Source organism: Gopherus evgoodei, chromosome 21, assembly GCF_007399415.2.
Source record: "Gopherus evgoodei ecotype Sinaloan lineage chromosome 21, rGopEvg1_v1.p, whole genome shotgun sequence".
Lineage (NCBI taxonomy): Eukaryota > Metazoa > Chordata > Testudines > Testudinidae > Gopherus > Gopherus evgoodei.
This window is the reverse complement of record NC_044342.1, coordinates 238333-262396: the sequence shown is the minus strand read 5'-3', so window position 1 is coordinate 262396 and position 24064 is coordinate 238333. Positions and strand designations below refer to the sequence as shown.

The window sequence follows — 24064 nt, the reverse complement described above, 5'->3', positions numbered from 1 at the left end:
TTCGTAGCGCTCTCAGCCTTGTAAGCATAAAGTCTCACTAGGAGGTGGAGATTTCAGTTGACCCAGTGCAAGTAACTATAGGGACTTACTTTGTCTCCCATGGGACACCCAGAAAATACCAGGATCCCCAAACCTCCCACTACTCCACAGCTGATACATGAATAAAAAATGGCACCAACCAAACTGGGCCAGAAACAAGTTTAATTCAGAAAAGCGTGGCTAGACAGGGGCATTTACCCATTCTTCACCAGCAGCTCTGACCACTTTACCCAACCTCCTCCCAAAGCTTGGGATAGAACCCATGAGCCCTGGCTCCCAGACCCCTGCTCTAACTACTAGACCCCACTCCCCCTCCAAGAGCCAGGACAGAACCCAGGAATCCTTGCTCCCAGCACCCCACCCCACTCTAACCACTAGATCCCACTCTCCTCCCAAATCTGGGTATAGAACCCAGGAATCCTGCCTCCCACCCCCCTTATCCCACAAGATGAAAAGAACAAAACTGAGGTATTTGCTGTGACAAGCATTTGAAAGTGAGCCGAGATTGACATCTGGGGAATTCGCAGGCAATGGGAGCAGGGTGCTTCTGGGAAGTTGGGGGGGGCAGGGATTAGAAGAGGGGTTCACTGTACACAACTTCCTCTGAGACCAAATTCCTTCCTCGCTGGTGGAACGTGGAGCTCCCATGGCTCACAGATGGGCATGTGGCTACAGCATACTAGGAAAGTAGAGAACAGAGAAGAATCAGGTCTGCCAGGAGCTTTTGTTGTGCTATAGACTAGAGAACTTACATTGTGCTCTCCCCTTGGAGTCAGTGTTGGTCCCACTGCCCCAGGGTAGTGCTAGAGGGCGCTGTGCTGCAGGGACCAGGGCCCTAAGTAGTGGGTGCTCGCCCCTTGGAGTCAGTGCTGGCCCCCCTGCCCCAGGGCAGCACTAGGGGTCACTGCAGGGAGTGTGGGAGGATCAGGGGCACTCTCCCCTCACACTCAGAACTGACCCATTACCTCACTGCAGTGCTAGGAGGAGCTGTGCTGCAGGGAGCTGGGTGGGATCTCAACGGGGGCCCTTTCCCATTGTGAGGAATACTGACACCAGTGCTCCTGCATGGCACCGGCAGGTGCTGTGCTCCAGAGACTGGGGTGGGGGACTCAGCATGGGGCGCTCTCCTCTCTGAGCTTACCAGGGTAGGGCATCCTGCCCTGGTGCCTGCATCCTCTTGTCCCTTGCCTCTGTTCTTGGATTTACCTCCAGGGATGCTGGGCAGCCGCCGCTGGTTGTGGGTCACCAGCTGATCGCACCCGTCATGACTCCTTTGCTGCAGAGCTAATTACATAACAGATCAGACCCTCCTGCCCAGTCTCCCCTCCCTGTTGCCCTGCCTCGGACCCTCCATCCAGCACCTGATCTCCCCTCCCTGCTGCCCTGCATCAGATCCTCCATCCAGCACCCAGTTTCCCCTCCCTGCTGCCCTGTGTTGGGCCTAGCAGCCAGACTCAAGGTCTCTTTTCTCCATGATGCAATTCCCATTTTTTACCACTAGCTGGCAACATAGTCTCAACATCACCAATAGGGAAGCTGGAGTGTTGCAGTCAGAAATTCCCCACTTAAAGGGGAAGTGGCCATGAGAAGGCCCATCAGACACCTCCCATGTACTGTGTCCCACCTCTGAGACCCCATGGGCCACACAGTGGGGGAAAGTGTCTGGAAGGGAGCAGGGTGGTCATTACTCACCTAAATGGACCCCAGGGGCTCCATTGACACCCAGGTAGCTGAAAGAGGCAGAGCTATGTCTCAGTGATGGAGCTGGAAGGGTCAGTAGGAGGAATTACGGTTGGGGCGGGAGTTTTGGGTGGGGCTATCATTGGCCAGCAATGCTCTAGGTGGTAGCTTTTCTCCTAGCTTCATTCCTCCATTCCCGCTCATTCTCTCCTTTTCATTCATCGCACCTCTTCTTTCCCTGACTCTTTCTCTCTCTCATTCCTCCATTCCTTTTTGCTATCTATCTGCTGCATCTCTCGCTCATTTGCTCTGCTTCTCACCCTGGCCCCAAACCTCCTCATGCCAACTGGCAGAGGGTACCAGGGAATGTGGGGCTATGGGGAACCCACAGGGTCAACAATATAACATCACGTACAGTCTCTACTGAAAGCATGTGTCACACTGGCCATCATCAGACTGCTTATAGAGGCATGAACATTTAATTAAGCAATGGAGCACCAACGGTTGCGGTGGATTCTCCATCATGGACACTTTTAAATCCAGATCGGGTGTCTTTCTAAAAGATCCTCTCTTGGAATTATTTGAGGGCAGTTCTCTAGCCTGTGTTATGCAGGAGATCAGACTAGATGATCACAATGATCCTTTCTAGACTTAAAATCTATCAGACGGGTATTGTATTGAACCTTTTCCCCCTGCCTCATCCTATAATTTTGACTTTGTGCAATAAACCTGACTGATATTGGTCATTTGGTCTCTTGAGCATGTTTCGTAACAAGTGATCGACTGGACAATTTTTCCAGAAACCAATGGGAAATATATGCCCAGAAATTTACAGATGCGCAATGTAAGGGGAAAGGCTGGTTGAGAATCAAAGTTTGATCTAAAGATATTGATGTTGCATATTTTGGCATGTGGGGCTGACAATTTGGGCTGTAACAAATATAAAGCTTTGCTTTTTTGAATCTCGGCATGGCCTGTCATTAAATAATTGTTCTCTAAGCCCCCTGTTGTCTGACTTCTCCCCGGTAATTTCCTGCAACTGTGAAAAAAATATTTAAAAAAAAATGCTTTAAAATAACCATCAATATTACCTGTTGAAATTCTAGCAAAATAATCAAAAATTCTGCCAGACCTAGATATACACGTCTGATCATAGAATCATACAATCATAGAATATCAGGGTTGGAAGGGACCTCAGGAGGTCATCTAGTCCAACCCCCTGCTCAAAGCATGACCAACACCAACTACATCATCCCAGCCAGGGCTTTGTCAAATTGGGCCATAAAAACCTCTAAGGATGGAGATTCCGCCACCTCCCTAGGAAACCCATTCCAGTGCTTCATCACCCAGCAGTGGGAAGGGTTTGGGGTGAATGTGGGAGGGGACATATAGCGGAAAACAAACATCTCATCTGCCCAGACTATTTTCCTTCTCTCCCATTCATGTATCATTCTCTCTTTCTCATATTGATTCATCTGGGCTCTCTCATTCACAGCCTGGCTCCTCACAGCTCAGTCCAGAGGGGAGAAGCTGGGGGACGAAGGTAGATGTCATGGGGGGAGGCGAGTTCCTCTGTTGTAACAGATGGGATGGACCCATGTGTTGGGAGGGATATCAATGACCCTGCCAGGGGAGACAGACAGACAGACAACCCCCCATGGGGAGGGGGAGTAATACCTCTGGAAATGGGATAGCTTACCCAGTTGCTGTCTTGCTGCTACCTGTGGAGAGAAGGTCAAAGAGCTACTTTAAATGGCTGCTCGGTTTCCCTTATTCCGCCATTCCAGTGTCTCCCCCCACGGGAGTATGTGATGAGTGCCTGGCACAGCTGTGACCCATGGCCTTCTTGATGCCAACTGACAGAGGGGCACACAGGGGCGCAGGGCTACCATGGGTCCACCAAAGAACATCACGTGAAGTTGCTAATGAAAGCCTGCATCACATGCATCATCAAGACCATTGCGAGATGAGTGTACGGAAAATCTGTGAGGAGTTATGTGGAGATGTTGAATATTATTTTCTCTGGGCCTTGTCGTGGTTGAAGGGAGGTCGCTCCAAGGTAGCATGCCATGAGACAAACAACTGCAGATAGGAGTTGGAAGATGCTTATCTCCATGGTGGACCACTGAGTGTCTCCCTGTAGAAGTCTATCAGCATCCTAAGTCCAATGCCAACAAAGAGCTTGCAGAGCATTGGGGGAGATAGTAATAGGAAGAAGTAATCAGCAGCTGGGGAAACTTGTTCTCAGATGGAGATCAAAGGTCTGGTCTGGTACATTGGGGGTTCAGAGAGATGTGCCCTCGAAGCCTTCAATCTCTGAAGACAACCTACCATGAGGTTTGATCTTAGGGAAGGAAGATCTCAGCCAACCTGACTGAAAATGATGGGAAAACACTATGCCGTAGTAGACAGGGAAACATCCTGGGAGTTCAGTTTAGGCTGTAGGAAGCATGTTACAATTTTGTTTTATATGAAAGCATTTGTTTCCAATATTCTTCCTTGAATCTCTGGTCTTGGATGAGAAGAAGAAGAGGTCTGTATCACTCAAAAGCTTGTCTTGTTCCCCCTCAGAAATTAGTCCAATAAAACCTCACCCACCTGGTCGCTTTGATGATAAACTTCCACTTGTTTTCCCTATAAACAGATCTAAGTGCCGCACGGTGAGTGGGGACCCCGAACTGAGCATCCAAAGTTGGAGTGTCCCATTCCTTTGAGGACAACAGATCTAAAAGTTCTGGGTGTGTTCAGTGGAACAGGGGATAATCGTTACCCTGTACAGAGAGCAAAGTTTGCAGGAGCATGTATTGCCAGAGACTAGCAGAGTCTGGGAACTGATCCACAGCAGGACACAGAGAAGAATCCCTCACACTAAGGGCTTGTGCTTCGTAACCTGGAGATCCCTGGACACCTGGGTCCTATTCTCCACCCCAGTCTTGTCCACCCTCCCCCAGAATTCCACAGACGAGACCCTAGCTCCCATTCCCCATCCAGGTTGCCTTACTGGTACCTTTCTTTTTCCTTCTCCAGCAGCAGCCAAGAAGAGCCAGTAGCCCCAGAGCAGCTCCTCCACCACCACAACCAGCCACCAAAGGGAGGGGCAGAGCCCAGCCTGCTTGAGAGATGGGGGAAGAGTGACAGTAGGCATTATGCCAGGATCTCCAATGTAAACGCTTCTCCTGCATGGCATTGTGGACTCCGCTATACCTCAGGCAGCCTGCAGAATAGGGACAATCTGCGCCCTCCCCTTTAAGAAAGGAATTTCTGCATGCTAGATACACGACGTGATCCTGCCACCTATGGGTCCAAGATGGGAACTGCATGTCAGAGGAAATATTCCTTCTCATTCTGTTAATGCTGTTGGGGGCCTCACCTCTCCAGTTGTAATTCCTGGTGACATTCCAGGTAACAGTCACAGCCTGGCTCCTGGGGGACTGGATCCATCTCCCACTCATGTTCTTCTCGTACCCACAGGTGAATTCCCCAGTGTTGTTAGGACCATCCTGTGGGATGCTGAGCACAGAAATGTTCATAGAGTCAGAGACAGACTCCGTGGTGCTGATATCAGACCCCTTATCTCCAGGGACGATCTCAGTTCCATCCTTGTAAAAGTGAAATCTCCACGCGCCAAGGTCACCAGGGGTCATGCAGGTGATGAGCAGGGGGAGCCCTTCATTCACCACTCCAGATGGGGGATCCACTATTAGCAACGGCTGAGGAAGGGAGTCTAAGGGGAGAAGAAAAAGGGAGAGTCAGCAGGAGAACCACAGTCCAGTATCGGGAAGGGGCGGCTGTACTGTATAATGGGCACTAGGGGTCAGCAGAGGGTGGGGGCGGGGAAGGGGCAGCTGTACTGTATAATGGGCACTAGGGACAGCAGAGGGTGGGGTGGGGAAGGGGCGGCTATACTGTATAATGGACACTGTGGCTAGCATAGTAGGGGGGTTGGAAAAGGGACGTCTGTACTGTGTAATGGGCAGCAGAGGGTGAGTGATGGGGAACCCCACTGCTTCTCTGGCTGTCTAGCACCACCTGAAATGTGGGGAGAGACCCCAGCAGGAGCATCCCAGGGGTCAGAGCCTCACCTGACACTGGTACAGTGATGCTGTTACTGTTCTCGGATACAATCTCCTGCCCAGCCTCCCTTCTCCAGTACTGACAGATGTAGGAGCCGTCATTCCCCGTCTGTGCCATGAGGTCCATCCAGGGCCCCTCGCTGGCAGCTGGCAGCTCTTCAAGGGTCTGATCCCCTCTGTGCTGGTGGAACCTGAACCCCACCACCTCCTCGCCATGGGGGGCTGAGCAGTTGAGGGTGACCTTCTCCCCGGGCAGGTACACAGGGAGCTTGGGATGCAGAGAGAGTTTGGGGGCCAGAGGAGGAGCTGCAATAGAGAGAAAGGGGTCAGTGCAGAGCGGCTACCCCCCAGAGTCAAGAGAAGTCGATATGGGGAGTCCAGTAATCCCCCAGCTTATGAAACACCCCACAGCAAACACCCCACAGGGCAGATGCCAATCCCCAGTCTGAGTGGAACGGCATCTCACAACTGGCAGAGCTGTGGGGGAACGGCTACAGCACCTAACCAAACAACCACCTCAAAACACAATAGGCAAAATTCCTGTTGAAACTTTCGAGTGATTTACAATCAGAAGTGCTGAACTTTGAGCTGCTCACCTTGGAGCAAATAAGCCTGGACACATCCACATTTGGCAAAGACGAGGATATGACACCACAAAACTCTGGTGGTCTCCATAAATTTCCCTACTCAAGAAAAATTAAGGTTGCACTCATGGATAACTGAGGATGAGACACGGGTAATAACCTGAGATGCTAAAGGGTGAGAAATGTGCTGAATGGTATAAATCAAGGCTGTGGTTTGGTAGTTTAATACTAATCGTTCATGATGATGGATGTTGAATGATCTTTTTCATCGTGCGTCCTCTACGACAATCATAGGTTTTCCGAGTGCTGGGCACATGCTATGGCCCAGTCTGCAGATTTCCCTCCAGGAACCTGCAGACCAACAGATGTTCCCTAGTTTGTGTATTTCAAGTCATGTGTGCCATGTTTCCAGTTGTGTGGCCATGGATTTTTTTAAGCAATTCCATTACAACTAGGAAGGTTTTCTGTGATTTCAAGGCCACCCTTGGCCATGTATTGGATGTCTGGGAATAAAGACGTGCACATCATGGCCCATGTCAGACTGTCTCAATCTGCAAATCCTGCTGAACACCTACCACTGCAATATGTGGAATGGGAAAAATAGGGCTGTTTTATTAGTTTAATCTTCATAGCTATGACGATATACACTGACTGGTAAAAGAATCATGGAGTTATGTTATTGCAATGCCAATGATTTGTAACAACAGAGAAGAACGAGAACAACTTATGACCGTTTCGGTAAATGTATAACTGGAGACACACGATGACAGACATAGAAGGACAAATTAATGTATAAAAACAAAGGGTCCAAACTGGAGAACACTGGTCCAGAGACTGAGACAAATTTGGAAAATTGGGCCCCTACCTGTTCAGTCTGATCTGTCTTATTCTTTGTCACATGTGTATGATCAGAACGGACAAGTGTCAATGATTCAATCTGAAAATTTATAAATAAACGTAAAAAAATAGATTAAGCCAATATTGGGTGGGATCCTCTCTCAGTTTCCCACTTAACAATGGTCAGTGGGATTCAACAGGAAGCCATGAAGACTCTGGAGCCCATGGAAGGAGTAGGTGTCATAAACAGATAGTTAAGGGTTAATGTCTCTTTTACCTGTAAAGGGTTAACAAACAGGGACCCAAAAATCTGACCAGAGGACCAATCAGGAGACAAGATACTTTCAAATCTCGTGTGGAGGGAAGCCTTTGTTTGCGGGTTTGGGGTTTGGCTTTGTTCTCTCTGGGTCCTGGATGGAGCTAGAGGTGCAACCAATCTCCCTGCTACAGTCTCTTATCTATTCAGAATTGTAAGTAAGAAAAGGCGGTCATAGTCTTTTAATTTGTTTTTTTCCATTTGCATATGTGTACTTGTTGGAAGTAGCTTAAACTGTGTTTCTGCTGGAGAAAGTTTCCTTCTATTGTTTATAAGTTGAAAGACCCTATAACTTTTTACCATCTAAAGTGCAGAGATAAACCTTTTACTTTTTTCTTTCTTTTTTATTAAAAAAACTTTCAACTTCCATAACTGCCCTGTTCTGTACGCTCCCCCTGAAGCTCTGGTATGGGCCACCATTGGAGACAGGCAACTGGGCTAGACAGACCAGGGACCAGCATGGCAGCTCTTATGTTCTGACGCTGTTCCCTGCTGTCACTTGCGGAGAGAAAGAGGCCTTACCTGTGACTGTGATGGAGATGGGCTGGCTCTCTAGGGACATCTCCTGCCCAGGTTCGGCTACCCAGTATGTACAGGTGTACGAGCCAGAATCCTCCATGCCGAGTCTGCCAATCTGGTAACTCTGAGAGTCCTCCACGGCCTGTCTTGTGCATGCCACTTGTTCCCCGGCCTTGAGGAAACAGAACTGCATCTTCTTCTCCCAGCTGGGAGCTGAGCACGTCAGGGTAACAGACTCACCAGTGGTGAACTCAGGGCCCGTTGGGGACAGCCGTAGCATTGGCCGAAAGCTTTCTGGGAGCACGGAAGAACCTGAAGAGAGACAGTGGGGACAGAGCCCTTCAACAACCCCCAGGGCTATGGAGCTCCCTCCACCCAATCCCAGGAGATGGGTGATGTGTCCAAAGGGAGATGACGCCCAAGTTCATTTGCTACCATGCCATATTTCCCTCCCTGGTCACTAATGTTCCTTCCCCACCCAGTGATGTTTTCTTTGAGGAGCATCAGTTCTGGGTTCACCCACTTTTCATTTACTGATTTTATCAGTTTTCTTGGCCATTTCAGTGAAGGTTGATTGGTCTTTAAAGACCATCAGGTGATGCTCCTGGGATAAGGCAGGTGTGAGCCTACAGCTAACCCAACAGGCCAACCAGTGCTTGGTCTCTGTGGAGACAATGAATTTAATAATTCCTGTAAGTCTCCCAGCAGCAGGACTGCGAACTGCAAGGAGATGTCTCTGCAGATACCGACTGGGACCTGCAAGGCCAGGTTTGGACTAGAAGATCTCAAGGAATTTGCCGGCAAGGCCGACAGGTGGGAATGTCAGGGAGGTGATGGATATTTCAGCAGCACCACAGCTCTCCCTTGCTGAGGAGAGCGTCACAGCGACTTAGTTGCTAACACGACCTCCCTTGACAAACCAGCTCTCCTGGACAGGAGCTCTCTGATTGCCCAAAGCAATCACATTGCAATGGCTGAGCATTTTAACCACTCTCTTGTACTATTCTGTTCCCACCTTCCTTCGGAGGTTCAGCCAAAGATGGAGACCAACTGACCACTGCGAAGGTAAAGAATCCCCCATCCAAAGTGGAGTCTGCAGTGCGGCCCAGATACCAACCCACAGGGCCAGCTCTAGGTTTTTTGCTGCCGCAAGCAAAAAAAATTTTTGGCTGCCCCCCATCCCAGCCCTGGGCTCTCCCCCTGCTGCCCCAGCCCTGGGCTCTTCCCCTCCACCCACATCCCCTGCTGCCCCAGCGCTGGGCTTCCCCCTTTCCTTCCCACCAGTGCCCTCCCCCCACCCCCTCTGCTGCCCCAGCCCTGGGCTCCCCGCTTCCCCCTCACCAGTGACCCCCACGTACACCTCCTGCCGCCTCAGCCCTGGGCTTCCCCCCCCCCCCGCCACCTGCACCCTCGTGTCACTGGTAACTCGCTCCCAGGACAGGTCATTCAGCAGGAATTTTGGATGTGCACAGAACAGACAGGATTGGTTCCCATATGGTTACAGAACTGCAGTAAAGTGGAACAATTTTAAAGCTTGTGTGATTGGAGGATATCTGGATGCATATTATAAGACTGTTCTCCATTAATGAGGAAAAGTTGAGGTGCCTTTATCATTCTTTTGTTCCACTCTTTCTTTCAAAGAGGAATTTGCCAATGCAATATAACTGTCTTCCTTTTAAACAAACAAACAAACAAAAGCCAGTGGCTGTTGAAAATAGCAATTCCAGTCCTAATAACCACTGGGAAGCATTTCTTGCTCAATTTTATCCTACTTTTTCTACAGCAAGTTACAGTGGATCAGTATATTTGATTTGGGAGAAATGAAGTATAACAGCTGCCCAAACTGAGCCTGAGAACTCCTGAATTTTGAGGTGTTCAAATCTGGAAGGCAGGTGCTGGGTGTGGGGGGGGGCTGTGGGCTCCGCGGGGGGACACGGCAGCATATATGCAGCAGCGTGTCTGGTCTGAGTGGCATGGTAAGGGGGCTGGGGGTTGGAGAAGGGGTAGGGGGTTCTGGGGAGGCAGTCACAGGACAGGGAGCAGGGGGTGCTTATATGGGTCAGAGGTTCGGGGGGGCAGTCAGGGGACGGGCAGTGGTTGGATAGGCATGAGAGTCCCAGGGGTTTGTCAGGGGACAGGTAGGGGGTGGGATCCTAGGGGGGAAGTTGGGGGGGTCTCAGGAAGGGGCAGTTGGGGACAAGGAGAAGGGAGGCTTAGATAGGGGGTGGGGTCCTGGGGGCAGTTAGGGGCAGGGGTCCTGGGAGGGGGCAATCAGGGGACAAGGACCAGTAGCACTTAGATAGGGGGTGGGGTCCTGGGGGGCAGTTAGGGGCAGGGGTCCCGGGAGGGGGCAATCAGAGGACAAGGACCAGTGGCACTTAGATAGGGAGTGAGGTCCTGGGGGGTAGTTAGGGGCAGGGGTCCCAGAAGGGGCAATCAGGGGACAGGGAGCAGGGGGGGTTGGATGGGTTGGGGTTTCTGTGGGAGCAGTCGGAGGGAGTGGATGGTGGCAGGGTGGGGCTACCCTCCCTCCCCGTGGAGTGTCCTGTTTTTTGAATGGTAAAATATGGTCTCCCTACCACTCACAGTGCCACTCTCCACTCAGCAGGCTGCCGCATGAGGTCCCCCTCCTTCCCTTCCAGTTGGTAGTGGCCAAGGGAATGCTGGGAAATGTAGTTCTTTCCCTGCTCCAGGGCTGGCTCTATAGGCAGGGAGCTAACCAAGGAACTACAGCTCCCAGGGCCCCCTGTTGGTTCTGCCGCCCCTGCAAATGGGCTGCCCCAATTAGGTGCTTGCTTTGCTGGTGCCTAGAGCCGCCCCTGCCAACCCGCCAATATCAGACAGGATCCATCAGCTCTGCCGACAGATTGCTCAGTCCATCGCAACGTACCGGTCGGTAGCCCACAACCCCTCCAGTCTGCAGGCCAGACGTGTGAACAGCCATCGCCTGACCCAAGAGGTGTAGATGGAAACATGACTCACCTGTCGGATGGAGTGAGAGGGGGGCACTCGGCAGTGACTGGATCATTCTCCCTGAGACACTGATCTCATAGCTGCAGGCGTAAGAGCCGGTAGCGTCCAAATCAGACTGACGGAGCTGGAGACGGGCACCTGGCTGTGAGACAATGACATTCCCCTGCTTCAGGAACTGGTACCTTGTAGCCACATGTCCCGGAGGGGCCGAGCATAGGATGGTAACAGGGCTCTTCCCCGGGGGATCAGATATCACAGAGATGGATGGAGCAACAGGGAAATCTGTGAAGAGCAACAATCGGAGAGAAGAGGGGTTGTTAATGTACCAAGAGTGTGGAAATAGCAGAACAATTGGTGATGAGGAAGTGGGGTGTAAAGGTCAAATTGAGGCATAGGCTGGGAGCCAGGACTCCTGGGTTCTATCCCCAGCCCTGAGAGGAGAGTGAATTTCAGTTCTTGAAAAGCTGACACAGGTAGAAGGAGGAGAACCAGGTAGTGAAACTGAGCTGATGCCCTTGACAGCAGTTAGTTTCCTGTTTACATCTCAGCCATTGTAGGGGGAGAAATGCCAGAGACCCTAGCTCAGACAGCCCTAGGAAACAGATGCACCAGTAACTAGGGCCAAGCAGGGATGGCTACGCTCTGAGATGGTCTCCCACCCAGGCTCTGCTCCCCAGGACAGGAAGGTGTGTGCTTTCGGGATCCCCATCACAGCTGTGAGCCACAGCTGAGCAGGGATATCTGCAGAGACCTGCACCCCGATTTCATCGCTGAAGCAATAACTCCCTCCTGGCAGCCGAGCACCGGAGAGTAACATGCTCCCTGGGGAGACAGACAGAATGCTTAGGGGCTAGAGAGAGCGTGAGGGCTGGTTGCCGCCTGCACCCCAAGGGGCTGTGAGAAAGCATCCTAGGAGATCCTGGTTCAAACCGTGGCCAGCGCAGTGCTTGTGGTGACACCACGTGGGCAAAATATACAAAGTAAATAGCCTGGAATAGATCTCATCATCATTGTTCTTACTAGTGGTAAATTTCAGTTATGAAGGTTAGAAATATTTCTCTATTGCGTTGTGTGTGGGCAGCAAAATCAGTGTTTATCGACAAAAATCGAACGCAGAACGGACTCCTGTTCCACACTACGTCTGCCAAGAGGCACAGCGCTCACCCCTCTAGTTTAACTGCTGCAATGCAACATGGGGGCTTAGTTCTGAGAGGGGGGCTGGCCAGGAAAGGAGATGAGGCCACGAAACACCAGCACTGAAACTCCCATCAGGCACTACAGCCGCTCTGGCGAGATACAGGTTACAAACAGAGCCAAAAATAAAGGATTTTGTTCCAAGAGGGAGGAAAACGTCTCATTCTGATCCACAATCTTTAAATGAAACATTCTGACGTGTCTGCAACGAATTTCAAACCTTCCATCCCGTCCCATACGAGGACTTTGGAGGACAGAGTGATAATTCAAAGAGCCACGATCTCTATAGAACAATGTGCTGTATCTGCAGTGAAAGGCCAGAAGGAACAGTCAGGAAGCTCCTTCAAGCCAGAATCAAACCAGTGACCTAAAGCTTAGCCACGTTCTTGAAATCTACAGTCCACCTCACCACCAGCACAGGTGCTAAAGGAACCTCTATAGCTCGACATGTTTAGCTTAACCAAGATGAAGGGGGATTTGATCGCGGTCTATAAGTCCCTAACGCGATGATAGAAATCTGATACCAAAGGGCTCTTCAGTCTGGCAGCCAAAGATCTAACAGGCTCCAATGGATGAACACTGCAGCTAGACAAATTCAGACTGGGAATAAGGTGGAAATTTTCAACAGGGAGGGGAAATCACCACTGGAAGAACATACCCACGGCTGTGGTGGATTCTCAATCACTGGCCATTTTTAAAACAAGGGTGGGTGTTTCCCTAAAAGATCTGCTCTAGTTCAAAGAGGAATTATGCTGGGGACATCTGATGGAGATGGGACTATGGGGATCACAGGGTCCCTTTTTGGTTTGAGAATCTGTAAAATAGTTTTGGTTTGTTTGGGAGGGTTCATTGTTTTGGGGGTAGGTGGAGCAAGGCAACAGGACCATTCACCAACAGCAGGAGACCCTGGGGGTGGAAGTGAGCAGGCTGCTGGGGGTTGGGGTTTCACATGTGATGGAGATGGGGATGGGAATCCCCTATTAGACAGCAGGAGAAAGAGGACTCACCCATCACTGGTACCAAGACAGGCTGGCTGCGTGCAGAGTAGATGTGCCGTCCATCCCTCACTGCCCAGTACTCACAGCTATACTCCCCGGCCTTCTCCGTCTCAGCCGTCAGGACCAGCCAGGGCCCCCCAAGCAGGCCAGTGGTTTCCGTGAAGACCCATTCCCCGCGCTGATTGTAGAACTGGTAGCTGGTCACTGCCTCCCAGCTAGGGGCTGAGCATCTGAGGGTGAGACGCTCCCCCGGGAAATACACAGGGTGCTGTGGGTCCATGATCATTGTTGGGGCTTGCAGGGGGGCTGAGGAAGGGCAGAGAGATTCAGGAGATGTTACACTCCCTCAGCCAAGTGCTGTCTACCTATCTTTGTCCCCCTTGGCTGTAGCTGGCAGACCCTCGCAGCTCTCCGTTCCCCACCACCACCACAACAAGACACCTGGTGTCTGCACCTCACAGGCCCCAGAGCTCTGGCTGCATCTCTCCTGGCCTCACCCCAGCCCTTGTGCTCCATGGGGAGGGGGCAGGAGCCCCTGTCGCCTCTAGGGGGTTCTGGTTCCCACCTGGCCACACCATACGTCACAGGCTCTGCCTGGCATGGAGCAGCTCAGTCAGAACTGTGGGGGCACTGAGACCGGATGGATGAGGGAAGTGGGAGTGGGGGTGAGGAGATGAGAGGAGATGGCAGCTAGGGGGAGAGAGATGGAAGCCCCCAGGCTCAAATCCTTTCCCACCTCCTAGTTTGCAGCCAGAGCTGCTGAGATTTCACTTCTGGGGCCAGGGCTAGAGTCTGTTTTTGGGGTGCTCCATTTCAAGCAGTTTAAAGGGGGCTGGTTCTAAGAGGGGTTTCTCAGCCCTATCAGAGAATCCAGCCCCTATAAGGCTTCCAGGGGACCCTAGAAAACTGAGCCCCCCACAAATCACCAGTCACTTTGGGAAGTCTTGCCCAGGGCTCCCTGCAGGTCCCAAAGCTGGGAGCTGACAGGAGCAGAAACAGAGTGAGACGCACTCAGAGGTGGGGTGGGAGGGTCCCGCCACACGATGCCTGGGAGGGGGGTCTCTACAAACAGTGCCTTAGACCCCACAGTGAGAAACCAGGCACAGAAGCGACTACTGGAATCAGTGTCCCTGTCTGGTCCCATTCCCCACCCCACTAAACAGCCAGTTCCACTGGGGCAGGATCAGAGCTGAAAGCCCCTAGAGGTGAAAGGCCCCATGTCCCATTCTCTGTCCCAATCAGCCAGACCCCCGCCATGGGGCCAGACTGGAACTTGAAGTCTGCCCAATGGGGTGACCTCCTTTCATGGAGGGGACCCACCTGAACAGACAGCTGGGGGGGGCTGGATCGGGTCTCTCCTTACCTGCAAGTGACACCAGCCGGGAAAGGATCTGGAGAGAAGCTGAAGGAGAGCAGAGAAGATATGGGCAGTGAGAGCTCTGGGGACGGCACAGGAGGGAAGGGGGCAGGAGAACAGGGAATATAATTTAGGGACATGTGGACCCAGGTCGATGAGGTTCAACATCTATTTCCCTAGGGCAGAATGACAGGCAGTAGGTGGAAGGAAACGACTGTCAGGGAAAGAACAGGAGCTCGATACTCGAATAAAGCCCTAGGAAAGCAGCCACCTGGTGACTGAGAGTCTCTTTGCACAAGCCCGAGGCTCAGGGTTCATGCTCCCTGCGCAGAAAGACCCCGTGAACAAACCCTGCGTGGCTGGGAAATGCCGGAAGCCCACCAAACTGCCGCTGAATGGAGGCTGGAGATGGAGTCTGGGGGATGAGAGGCCCCGAGGAGCAGGAGGAGGAAGGAGAAGGTGAGACACATGAAGGGAAGGGGGGGAAGGAGACACAGGCTGAAGGAGGAGTGCAGGTCACTCACCCAGGAGATAGAGGAGCTCCATGCTGGGTGTAACAGGATGCTGCTGCCGGGTGAATCTGCTCCTTTGATGAGCTACCTAAATAGCAACCCCGAGCTCTTACAAATATCTGTGACCGTCCGTCCCATGGGGCGAGACACTTCCCCAAAGTCTGCACATCCGAGAGAGGAACCAGCTCCTGGGATGGGCCAGCCGGTGTCTAAAAGGAGCACGGACGAGTGATGACGATGCAGCCTCAAGACCTGCTGATTGCTGGAGAACTCTGGTGTCTGGGATGGCGAAACCTTACAGATTATCAGGGGAGATGGAATGAAAGAGTGAGAGAGGGAAAGGGGGATTCAGACCAAGGCAGACAGTTGAATGAAGAGACAGGCTGCAAATAGAGGAGTGGAGAGGCAACTGCGAGAGAAGGTGGGGCAGAGAGAGAGGGAATGAAAGTCAGACACACAGAGGGAACATGTGAATGAAGGAGACAGATGGAGGAGTGGGGAGGATGAAGAGGAGGGTGGCAGAGTGAGGCAGGGAAAGAGGAAGACGGAGGGAAGGCGTGAATGAGGCAGGCACAGAAGGAGGGGTGCAGGGTGAGTCATTCATCTGGCACAGGGAGACACGTTTAGCTCCGTGCTGGGGGGACCAGTCTGAGCCTGGAAGCTGCACCCCCAACCCCTGTCTCCTGCGAACCGCCTGCTCCCTTCTGATCACCACCAGAGGAAGTGCTGCCTAAGGGACGCAGCCACTTCCCCACCCCACCATCGAGGCACCACACGCTGTGGGCTGACCACAGCCAGGCTGGGAGGCTCCCAGCATGCTTTGCAGCTCCCAGCCGCTCTGGAGGGCCTGGTCTGACAATAGCAGAGGAGTCAGCTACAGGGTAACCAGGTAATGGCTCCTCACTCCATCCATTACCCTGGCCAGGTACAGCAGGGGGCACGGGCCCAGCGCCAAACCTGCGCTCCCGGCTGTGAAGGGCCATGGGGCCAGCACTGGGACATGGGGGTCAGCACTGATGGGGGGGATTGCGCCCCCTAATGAGCCCCACCATGATCCCTGCGGCACAGAGCCCCCTAGCACTGCCCTGGGACATGGGGGTCAGTACTGACTGGGGGTGGAGAGCACCCCCTAGTGAGCCCCACCGCAATCCCTGCAGCACAGCGCCTCCTAGCACTGTCCTGGGACATGGAGTCAGCACTGACTCAGAACATGTAACTGGACAGAACTGAATTAGATCTGCACTTCTTGCCCAGCTCGCCAGTCGCTGCTCTCAGGTGAATGCCGCGTGGGCAGGGGTCACAAACAGCAGCTGAGTCATGTTACTTTTTACAGGAACGGAGACGGGGCTGGTGGCTGAGCTTAAGGAACAGAGACTGTTCAAGCTGACGCGGAGGTGGTGTTTGGCCTTATTTTGGTGCCTCTTTATTTATCCCTCAGTCTCTCTGTGTCCTGTCCCTCAACCTCTTCCTTCTTTTGTAGTACAATGGACAAGGTGTCTCTCCTCCTGAGTCCTCTGCCCCACATGCCCACCCCCTTCCTCCTGTCCCTGTCCTGTGTCCCCATCCCACTCTCCAACTGTTGTCCTATTTTCAGTGGTATCACAGCTAATTTGAAGTATGATGGTGGAGCCTGGGGTGGCTTTGCAGCTGTTTCTGGGGAGCTCTTCCCAAGCATGGGGGGCAGGCTGGAGAAAGCACAGAGAGACTTTTCTGAAAATTTCACATGTGTGCCATGCAGGTTGGCATCGCGGGTAGATGCAACTTGCTGGGCTAGAGGCAGGGTTGGGGCCTGTAACAAAGAGAAAAATGAAGCAGAACAGAGACTAGGGAGAAAGCTAAGAGGGTTTCAGTGGGATTGGGAAATTTCCCTCCTGAGCGGCCCCGAGAACCTGTGCCAGAGAGAAAGGACAGCCAAGGAAAGGCTCTGGCTTCCTGGGGTTAGCTCGGTGCTGCTGCCGAGATCCTGCTGACAGACTGCTCCCCTAAAACTCCCTCTGGGCTCGTTAGCTCTGGCACCCCTCGAGACCCCAGTGTGCCCCAAACTCCCCAGTTCCAATCAGAGCGTCTTAACGTTCTCCCAAATTTTCAAAAAAGTGTCCCAGCAGGGCTGTGTAGATGTGCAGACTCACCCCTGTGGCATCTCCTGCTGGTGACTTCCAGGAATTAGCCTGTTCCAGCTCCGGAGCACCCTCTGCACGCCGGTGATCTGCCTTACCTGTGGCCACATGGCCCTCCCAGGACCCTGGTGTCCCATTTACCTGGGGTGCTGCTCCCTGGCAGTAACCCCTTTCTCTCAGGCTATCCCCTCCCCAGGGAACCCCCACCCACTATCCCCACCTTGCCTCAGTATATGACTATTGCCTGTCATCGTGTAGCCCCAAACCCTGGGGCAGACTGCAGTATCAGCCTGCTCATCACTGGCAAGGTTGGGTTTGGACCTACTGCCTTTGCCTGCCCCTGGGCTGCCCCCTGCAACTCCCAGTACCTGTTAGCCCACTGCTAGGCCACAGCCTCGGGCTTTCCAGGCTGGAGCTCCCCAGCTCCTCTGCCTTTCCCCAGCCCTGCTCCACTCAGGTACCCTGTCTCTAGCTCCCTGCAGCCAGGCCCTTCTCCCTCTACCGGCAGAGGGAGACTCTTCAGCTCCTGGCTCTCAGACTCTTTATACAGGCCAGCTGAGTCCGTATGCAGCATGGCCACAGCTGTGGCTGTTTCCCCACTCAGCCTGGGCTGTTCTCCCAGCCTGCCAGCCCTCTCCCAGGGCTGGTTCCAACCCTGTCAGGGCTGAAGCGGGTCATCACCCCACTACAGGCTGTTATATCTGCATCTGGCCAGTTTCTCAATTTACACCCAAGGGGAGGGACGTATGTGCCACAAGCCCCTGGCTGGCTGATTACCTTGTCATGGCCTCTTCCCGGACCCCAGATGGGCTAAAGGACCCCCAGAGTCATTGGGGGATTCTTGTGCCAAATGGAAACCAGTGTCCAAATGAGCTCCCCCTTGCCATCCTGCAATGAACTGGGAGGGAACAGTCTTTGGGAGCAGTGCGTCTATTTGCATTGACACAGCTACTCTACCTAGGTGTTCAGTAGCCAGGGCTGCTTTGGCAGTGATCAGCTGGGGCCGTTCTGGGATGAAACTCTCTTTAGGATTGAACACTGGGGTAATGAAACGTCGTGTCTTTAACTGTACTGCAAAGGGCAGCAGAAGTGTCCTTAGCAGGCCCTGACTGAGGGCATCACCAACAGTCGTAGTGGAAACTCCATCACTGGCAAGTTTTAAATCAGGAGTTGGGGGGTTTCCTAGTAGTTCTGCTCCAGGGATTGTTCTAGGGAGGTGTTACACAGGGGTTCAGATGGGATGATCACAGATTATGAAGCCAGAAGGGACCATTATGAGCAGGCCCCTGGCTATGGAACTGATCTAGGATGGAGAAGACCAAGAGTCAACTGCTCGACACAGACCAGTGACCTGAAACTGGGTTCTCCACATCCCAGAGCAGGCCTGTGAAGAGAAATGTGGGGCCCCCTACGTCACGTTCACTTGGTCCTCACTTTCTCCCCTGTTATAGACATTGGGGGGGGGAGTTCAAAACTGTGCCCCAATTGTTTCATCCCAATGCACCAAAGAAAAATATCTGAAATCTCAAAAACATTTCCCAGGCGGGGACAACCCTTTCCCAGTGGCTCTAGAGGTGCATTCAATTCCTGGCAGGGGGAAATGGAGGCAAGGGGCAGGGAAGTGCAAGAGTTTGGAAAGATCAACAAAAATATTTTGGAGCGGGACTGGGGATTTATAATCCATATAGTTCCCCCTCCCCTGGGAGTGTGTCAAGAAGTCCAGAAACAACAACAAAGGGCTGTCACTAAACGTCACTTATTTCGTAGCGCGTCTCAGTTTTGGACATTTGCTCCTCAACTTTATGAGAACCCTAGTTAGTTGCTGTTGATGTCGCTGGAGTCAAAGGAGTTAAATAAATTAGGATCTTTGTTGTGCAGGGATGACACTGGAGAGAGGCCAGAAGTGAGAAGAGATGAGAACTCCAGGGACGGGAAAGAGAGAGAAAGGCAGGGGGATAAACAGAGAGCCAGCCAGTGACCCAGAACAATTATAACATGTTCAGTCCCCGCAGCGGCTTAAATAACCTGTGGCTTGAGGTTGTTCTTTGCACTCAGCTTACTGCTCTGTCTCGGCACTCATAAAAAAAGCAACAGCTGCTTCTCCCTCAGGCCACGTGGGGATGAAATGATCTCAGCCCCAGGGACTGCAGACACATGCTCCTGGTTAGCACTCCCCGCTGAGACACGGCGGGGCACAAAATAGCACATGCTGCAAACGTGACGTACAGCTTCGACCTGCAACCACAATACTGAAGTGACGACCTTAAAGTAGGATGTCTTGCAACATAGGCTACTTTGCAGGTTGGGGGAGGGCTCTCAATACTGGCTCCAGTGTCCCATTGCAACACTAGAGGGTATTGGGTTGCAGAGGGAAGAGAGTAGCGCTGTAGGAGGCGCTCTCTTCTCACACCCAGTCCTGGCCCCCATGTCCTCATTCAGTGCTAGGGGGCGCTGTGCTGCAGAGAGTGGTTAAGAGGCTCAGTAGGAGGAGCTGTCCCCTAAACATCAGCATTGATCCCCATTTCCTATATAATACAAACAAGTACTTCCTCTTGTTTGTACTAAACCTACTGCCTCTTCATTTCCTCGGGTCACCCCTGGTTTTTGTGTCATGGGAGAGGGTAAATAACACTTCCCCACTCGCCTTCTACACACCATTCCTGATTTCAGAAACCTCGGTCATGTCTTCCATTCAAGGGGTGGGCGTACCATGAATTTATATAATATGATCATCCTGTCTCCTTTTCTTATCCTTTTCCAAATAGTTCCTAACATATTGGTAGCCTTTTGGACATCCCAAATGGGAGGCTGTTCAGAGTGGGCCTGATGAGGATCAGGCAGGAAGTAGAGAGACAAGAGAGTAATGGAGACGGGGAGATTGGCCGCAAATACCTGAAAAGGCTGGCGAGGGTGTGGTGTGGGAATGGCACGGATGTGGGCTTCAGGCTATGCTGCTATGGAATTGCAGAATTAGCAGCTGGGATTTGCCCATGAAGAGGCACAGGGAATCATTGCTTGGGATCAGGGTGAAAGCATCATCCTGGAGCTCTTGGGATGACCCTGCAGACTTCAGGGCTAGGGCGGGATGGGAACCTGTACTATACTGTTTATTGTCAATATTATTATTAATTAATTAGCAGTCTTAAGGCAGCACCTGGAGGCCATGACCAAGAACAGGGCCCTGCCGAACACACTGAATGCTGCCCAGATCCCCACCAAGATCAGACCTCCACTCCCTAATGCTACGTATTGCACAGACCTCGATCAGGAATCCCTCTCCCCCCATACCAGGGTACTACCCCGACCTGACTGGCACTGCACAGACCCCAACTGAGATCAGGCACTGCACAGACCCCTTATTGTATCAGGCACTGCACAGACCCCAACTGAGATCAGGTCCCCTCCAGTTGTTCTGGGTACCAAAAAACCCTGTCCCAGATCATCCACCCTGCCATCATGCTGGCTGCTTCACATAGCCCAGGGGGTGTGGAATGGGGGATGTAGACATGTAGTTCTTCCCAGCATTTCCTTGACTTTTGCTTGAACTTTTGGATCCCTGCCTTTCGCAGCTGACCTCACTCACCTTTCACAGTAGGCTCCCAGTCAACCTCACTTGCCTGACCACTACCAACCCCCACATTGAGCTGGATGTCCAAAAGTCCCAAATCCATAAAAGAGGAGCACATCCAGCTGAGATACTCTGCTTCAGCGGGCTCGGAGCCAGTCAAGGTCTTATTCTTTAGGCAGAGGACAGGAGCACATGGACCGTGGGTGGTGTCTGAGAGAAATGAAACCTGGGAGATCTTTGAAAGGGGTCAGGAACCTTATAATTTGCTGGTCAATGTTGTCCACATAAAATGTGTGGCAACATTGTGTGTGAAGTTATAAGATTTCCCTGTATGAGGTTCCACATGTTCCAAACCCCACACCCTGCCCAGGCAGAAGTCCAAAAACAGGTCTGTCTCGAACAAAGGAGCATGTGTTTGCTTAATTTCCATTTAAGCTGTAAGCAGAGTCATGAGGCAGGAAGGGAGGACAATGGAAGTTCAACCGGTTGAAAAAACCATCAGGGAACATCCTTCCACAGAGACTCTTTGGCTCCTGGATCTCAGCTGGAAACAATTTTCAAGAGGGGGATGGAAAAGGGGGGACAAACACCCCATAGCACCCCTCTGTCTCTGCCCCTGCCCCTCTCAAGGTAGGTGCAGTGATGGTTTTATTGTCCCAGCATCTTTCACCAACAAGATATTTCCTCACCCACCTTATGGCTCTGTAATGGAAGAAAACTCTGTTAACATCTCGGCAGCAGCATCGGAGCTCACCCCGGGAAGTCGGGGCCTTTCCATGGTTCTCCTTTCTCTCTGGCACGTGTGCTCAGGGACGGCTCAGGAGGGAAATGTTCCAGCTCCATTTAAACCCTCTTAACTGTCTCCCCATCTCTGTTTTCCTTCCGTTTCCCTGCTTGCCCGGCTGCCTTAACGTTACAGGCCCCGACCCTGCCTCTAGCCCAGTGCGTCGTATCTGCCCACAATACCAATCCACATGGCCCACGTGACATTTTCAGAGAAGGCCTTTTGTGCTTGCTCCAGCCTGCCCCCGTGCTTGGGAGGAGCTTCCCAGAAACAGCCGTGAAGCAACCTTGGTCTCCAGCCTCACACCCAACATTATCCGTTATGCTGCTGAAAACAGGAGAATAGCTGGAGAGCAGGATGGGAACTCAGTAAGGGGACAGGAGGAAGGGGGAAGGTGTTTGGGCCACAGAACCAGGGGTGGCTCTAGGCATCAGCAAAGCAAGCACCTGCTTGGGGCAGCCCATTTGCAGGGGTGGCAGGGATCCAGCATGAGAGCTGAGAATCAACATGGGGCTCTGGGAGCTGTAGTTCCTTGGTTAGCTCCCTGCCTATAAAGCCAGCCCTGGAGCAGGGAAAGAACTACATTTCCCAGCATTCCCTTGGCCACTACCAACTGGAAAGGAAGGAGGGGGACCTCATGCGGCAGCCTGCTGAGTGGAGAGTTGCACTGTGGGTGGTAGGGAGACCATATTTTAACATTCAAAAAACAGGACACTCCACGGGGAGGGAGGGTAGTCCCTTCCTGCCACCATCCACTCCCTCTGACTGCCCCCACAGAAACCCCAACCCATCCAACCCCCCCTGCTCCCTGTCCCCTGATTGCCCCTTCTGGGACCCCTGCCCCTAACTACCCCCCAGGACCTCACTCCCTATCTAAGTGCCACTGGTCCTTGTCCTCTGATTGCCCCCTCCCGGGACCCCTGCCCCTAACTGCCCCCCAGGACCCCACCCCCTATCTAAGTGCTACTGGTCCTTGTCCCCTGATTGCCCCCTCCCAGGACCCCTGCCCCTAACTGCCCCTTGGGACCCCACCCCCTATCTAAGCCTCCCTTCTCCTTGACCCCAACTGCCCCTTCCTGAGACCCCCCCAACTTCCCCCCTAGGATCCCACCCCCTAGCTGTCCCCTGACAAACCCCTGGGACTCTCATGCCTATCCAACCACTGCCCGTCCCCTGACTGCCCCCCCGAACCTCTGACCCATATAACCACCCCCTGCTCCCTGTCCTGTGACTGCCTCCCCAGAACCCCCTACCCCTTCTCCAACTCCCAGCCCCCTTACCATGCCACTCAGACCAGACACGCTGCTGCATAAATGCTGCCGTGCCCCCCCCCCCGCGGAGCCCACAGCCCCCCCACACACCCAGCACCTGCCTTCCAGATTTGAACACCTCAAAATTCAGGAGTTCTCAAGCTCAGTTTGGGCAGCTGTTACTTCATTTCTCCCAAATCAAATATACTGATCCACTGTAACTTGCTGTAGAAAAAGTAGGATAAAATTGAGCAAGAAATGCTTCTCAGTGGTTATTAGGACTGGGATTGCTATTTTCAACAGCCATTGCCTTTTGTTTGTTTGTTTGTTTGTTTGTTTGTTTGTTTGTTTGTTTGTTTGTTTGTTTAAACAATGTGATATTGCATTGGCAAATTCCCCATAGAAAGAAAGAGTGGAACAAAAGAATAATAAAGGCATCTCAACTTTTCCTCATTTATTGAGGACAGTCTTATAATATGCATCCAGATATCCTCCAGTCACACCAGCTGAAAATTGTTCCACTTTACAGCAGCTCTGTAACCATATGGGAACCAATCCTGTCTGTGTTCTATGCACATCCAAAATTCCTGCTGAATGACCTGCCCTGGGAGCGAGTTACCAATGACCCAGGGCTGCAGCGGAAGGAGGGTGCAGGTGAGGGGGGAGGAGAGCCCAGGGCTGGGGCGGCAGGAGGTGTATGAAGGGTCACTGCTGGGGGAGAAGAGGGGAGCCCAGGGCTGGGGTGACAGGGGTGTGGGGGGAGGGCACTGGTTGGGGGGAAAGGGGGAAGCCCAGTGCTGGGGCAGCAGGGGGTGTAGCGGGGCGAGAGCCCAGGGCTGGGGCACCAGGAGGGTGCGGGGGGAGCCCAGGGCTGGGACAGGAGGCAGCCAAATCTTTTTTTTGCTTGGGGCAGCAAAAAACCTAGAGCTGGCTCTGCACAGAACACAGGAGGAGAGTCACCTTGATCATTGTACTAGAAAGGAAGGAAGAGGTTGAGGGACATAAGAGAGAGAGCGACAATGGGCTAAATAAAGAGGCCTGCACTCACCCAGAATTAGGCCAAACTCCACCTCCATGTCACTTTGAACAGTCTCAGGCATGACGCTCAGCACCACCTCCATTCCTTTAAAAAGTAACAGCCACTTCCTCACTGGGCTGTGTGAGGATGAAATGCCCCCAGCATGAAGGACCGTACAGCCCAGCTCCTGAGTGATGCTGCCGGCTGAGACGCATCCGCCACCCGTGCCCACGCTGCATTCGTCT

The 24064-nt window shown here is 52.6% G+C and overlaps 1 protein-coding gene across 3 annotated transcripts; it reads right to left on the bottom strand.

The window, feature by feature from the left end:
• Positions 1–432: 432 nt before the first annotated feature.
• On the bottom strand, positions 433–15463 carry LOC115638226 (immunoglobulin superfamily member 1-like). Of its 3 annotated transcripts, XM_030539806.1 has the most exons (12): positions 15095–15463; positions 14577–14615; positions 13223–13519; positions 11031–11303; positions 8052–8360; positions 5802–6098; positions 5090–5443; positions 4727–4828; positions 3419–3440; positions 1732–1769; positions 1181–1323; positions 433–718 (listed from the first exon to the last, which is right to left on the bottom strand). In XM_030539806.1, exons 1-12 carry the CDS (start codon positions 15114–15116, stop codon positions 611–613), a joined length of 2004 nt encoding a protein of 667 aa, XP_030395666.1. In that variant the 5' UTR covers positions 15117–15463; the 3' UTR covers positions 433–610. The 3 variants fall into 3 exon arrangements, with proteins under 3 accessions (XP_030395666.1, XP_030395665.1, XP_030395667.1); XM_030539805.1 differs by having other exon boundaries at positions 4727–5443; XM_030539807.1 differs by lacking the exon at positions 4727–4828.
• Between the last annotated feature and the right edge of the window lie 8601 nt (positions 15464–24064).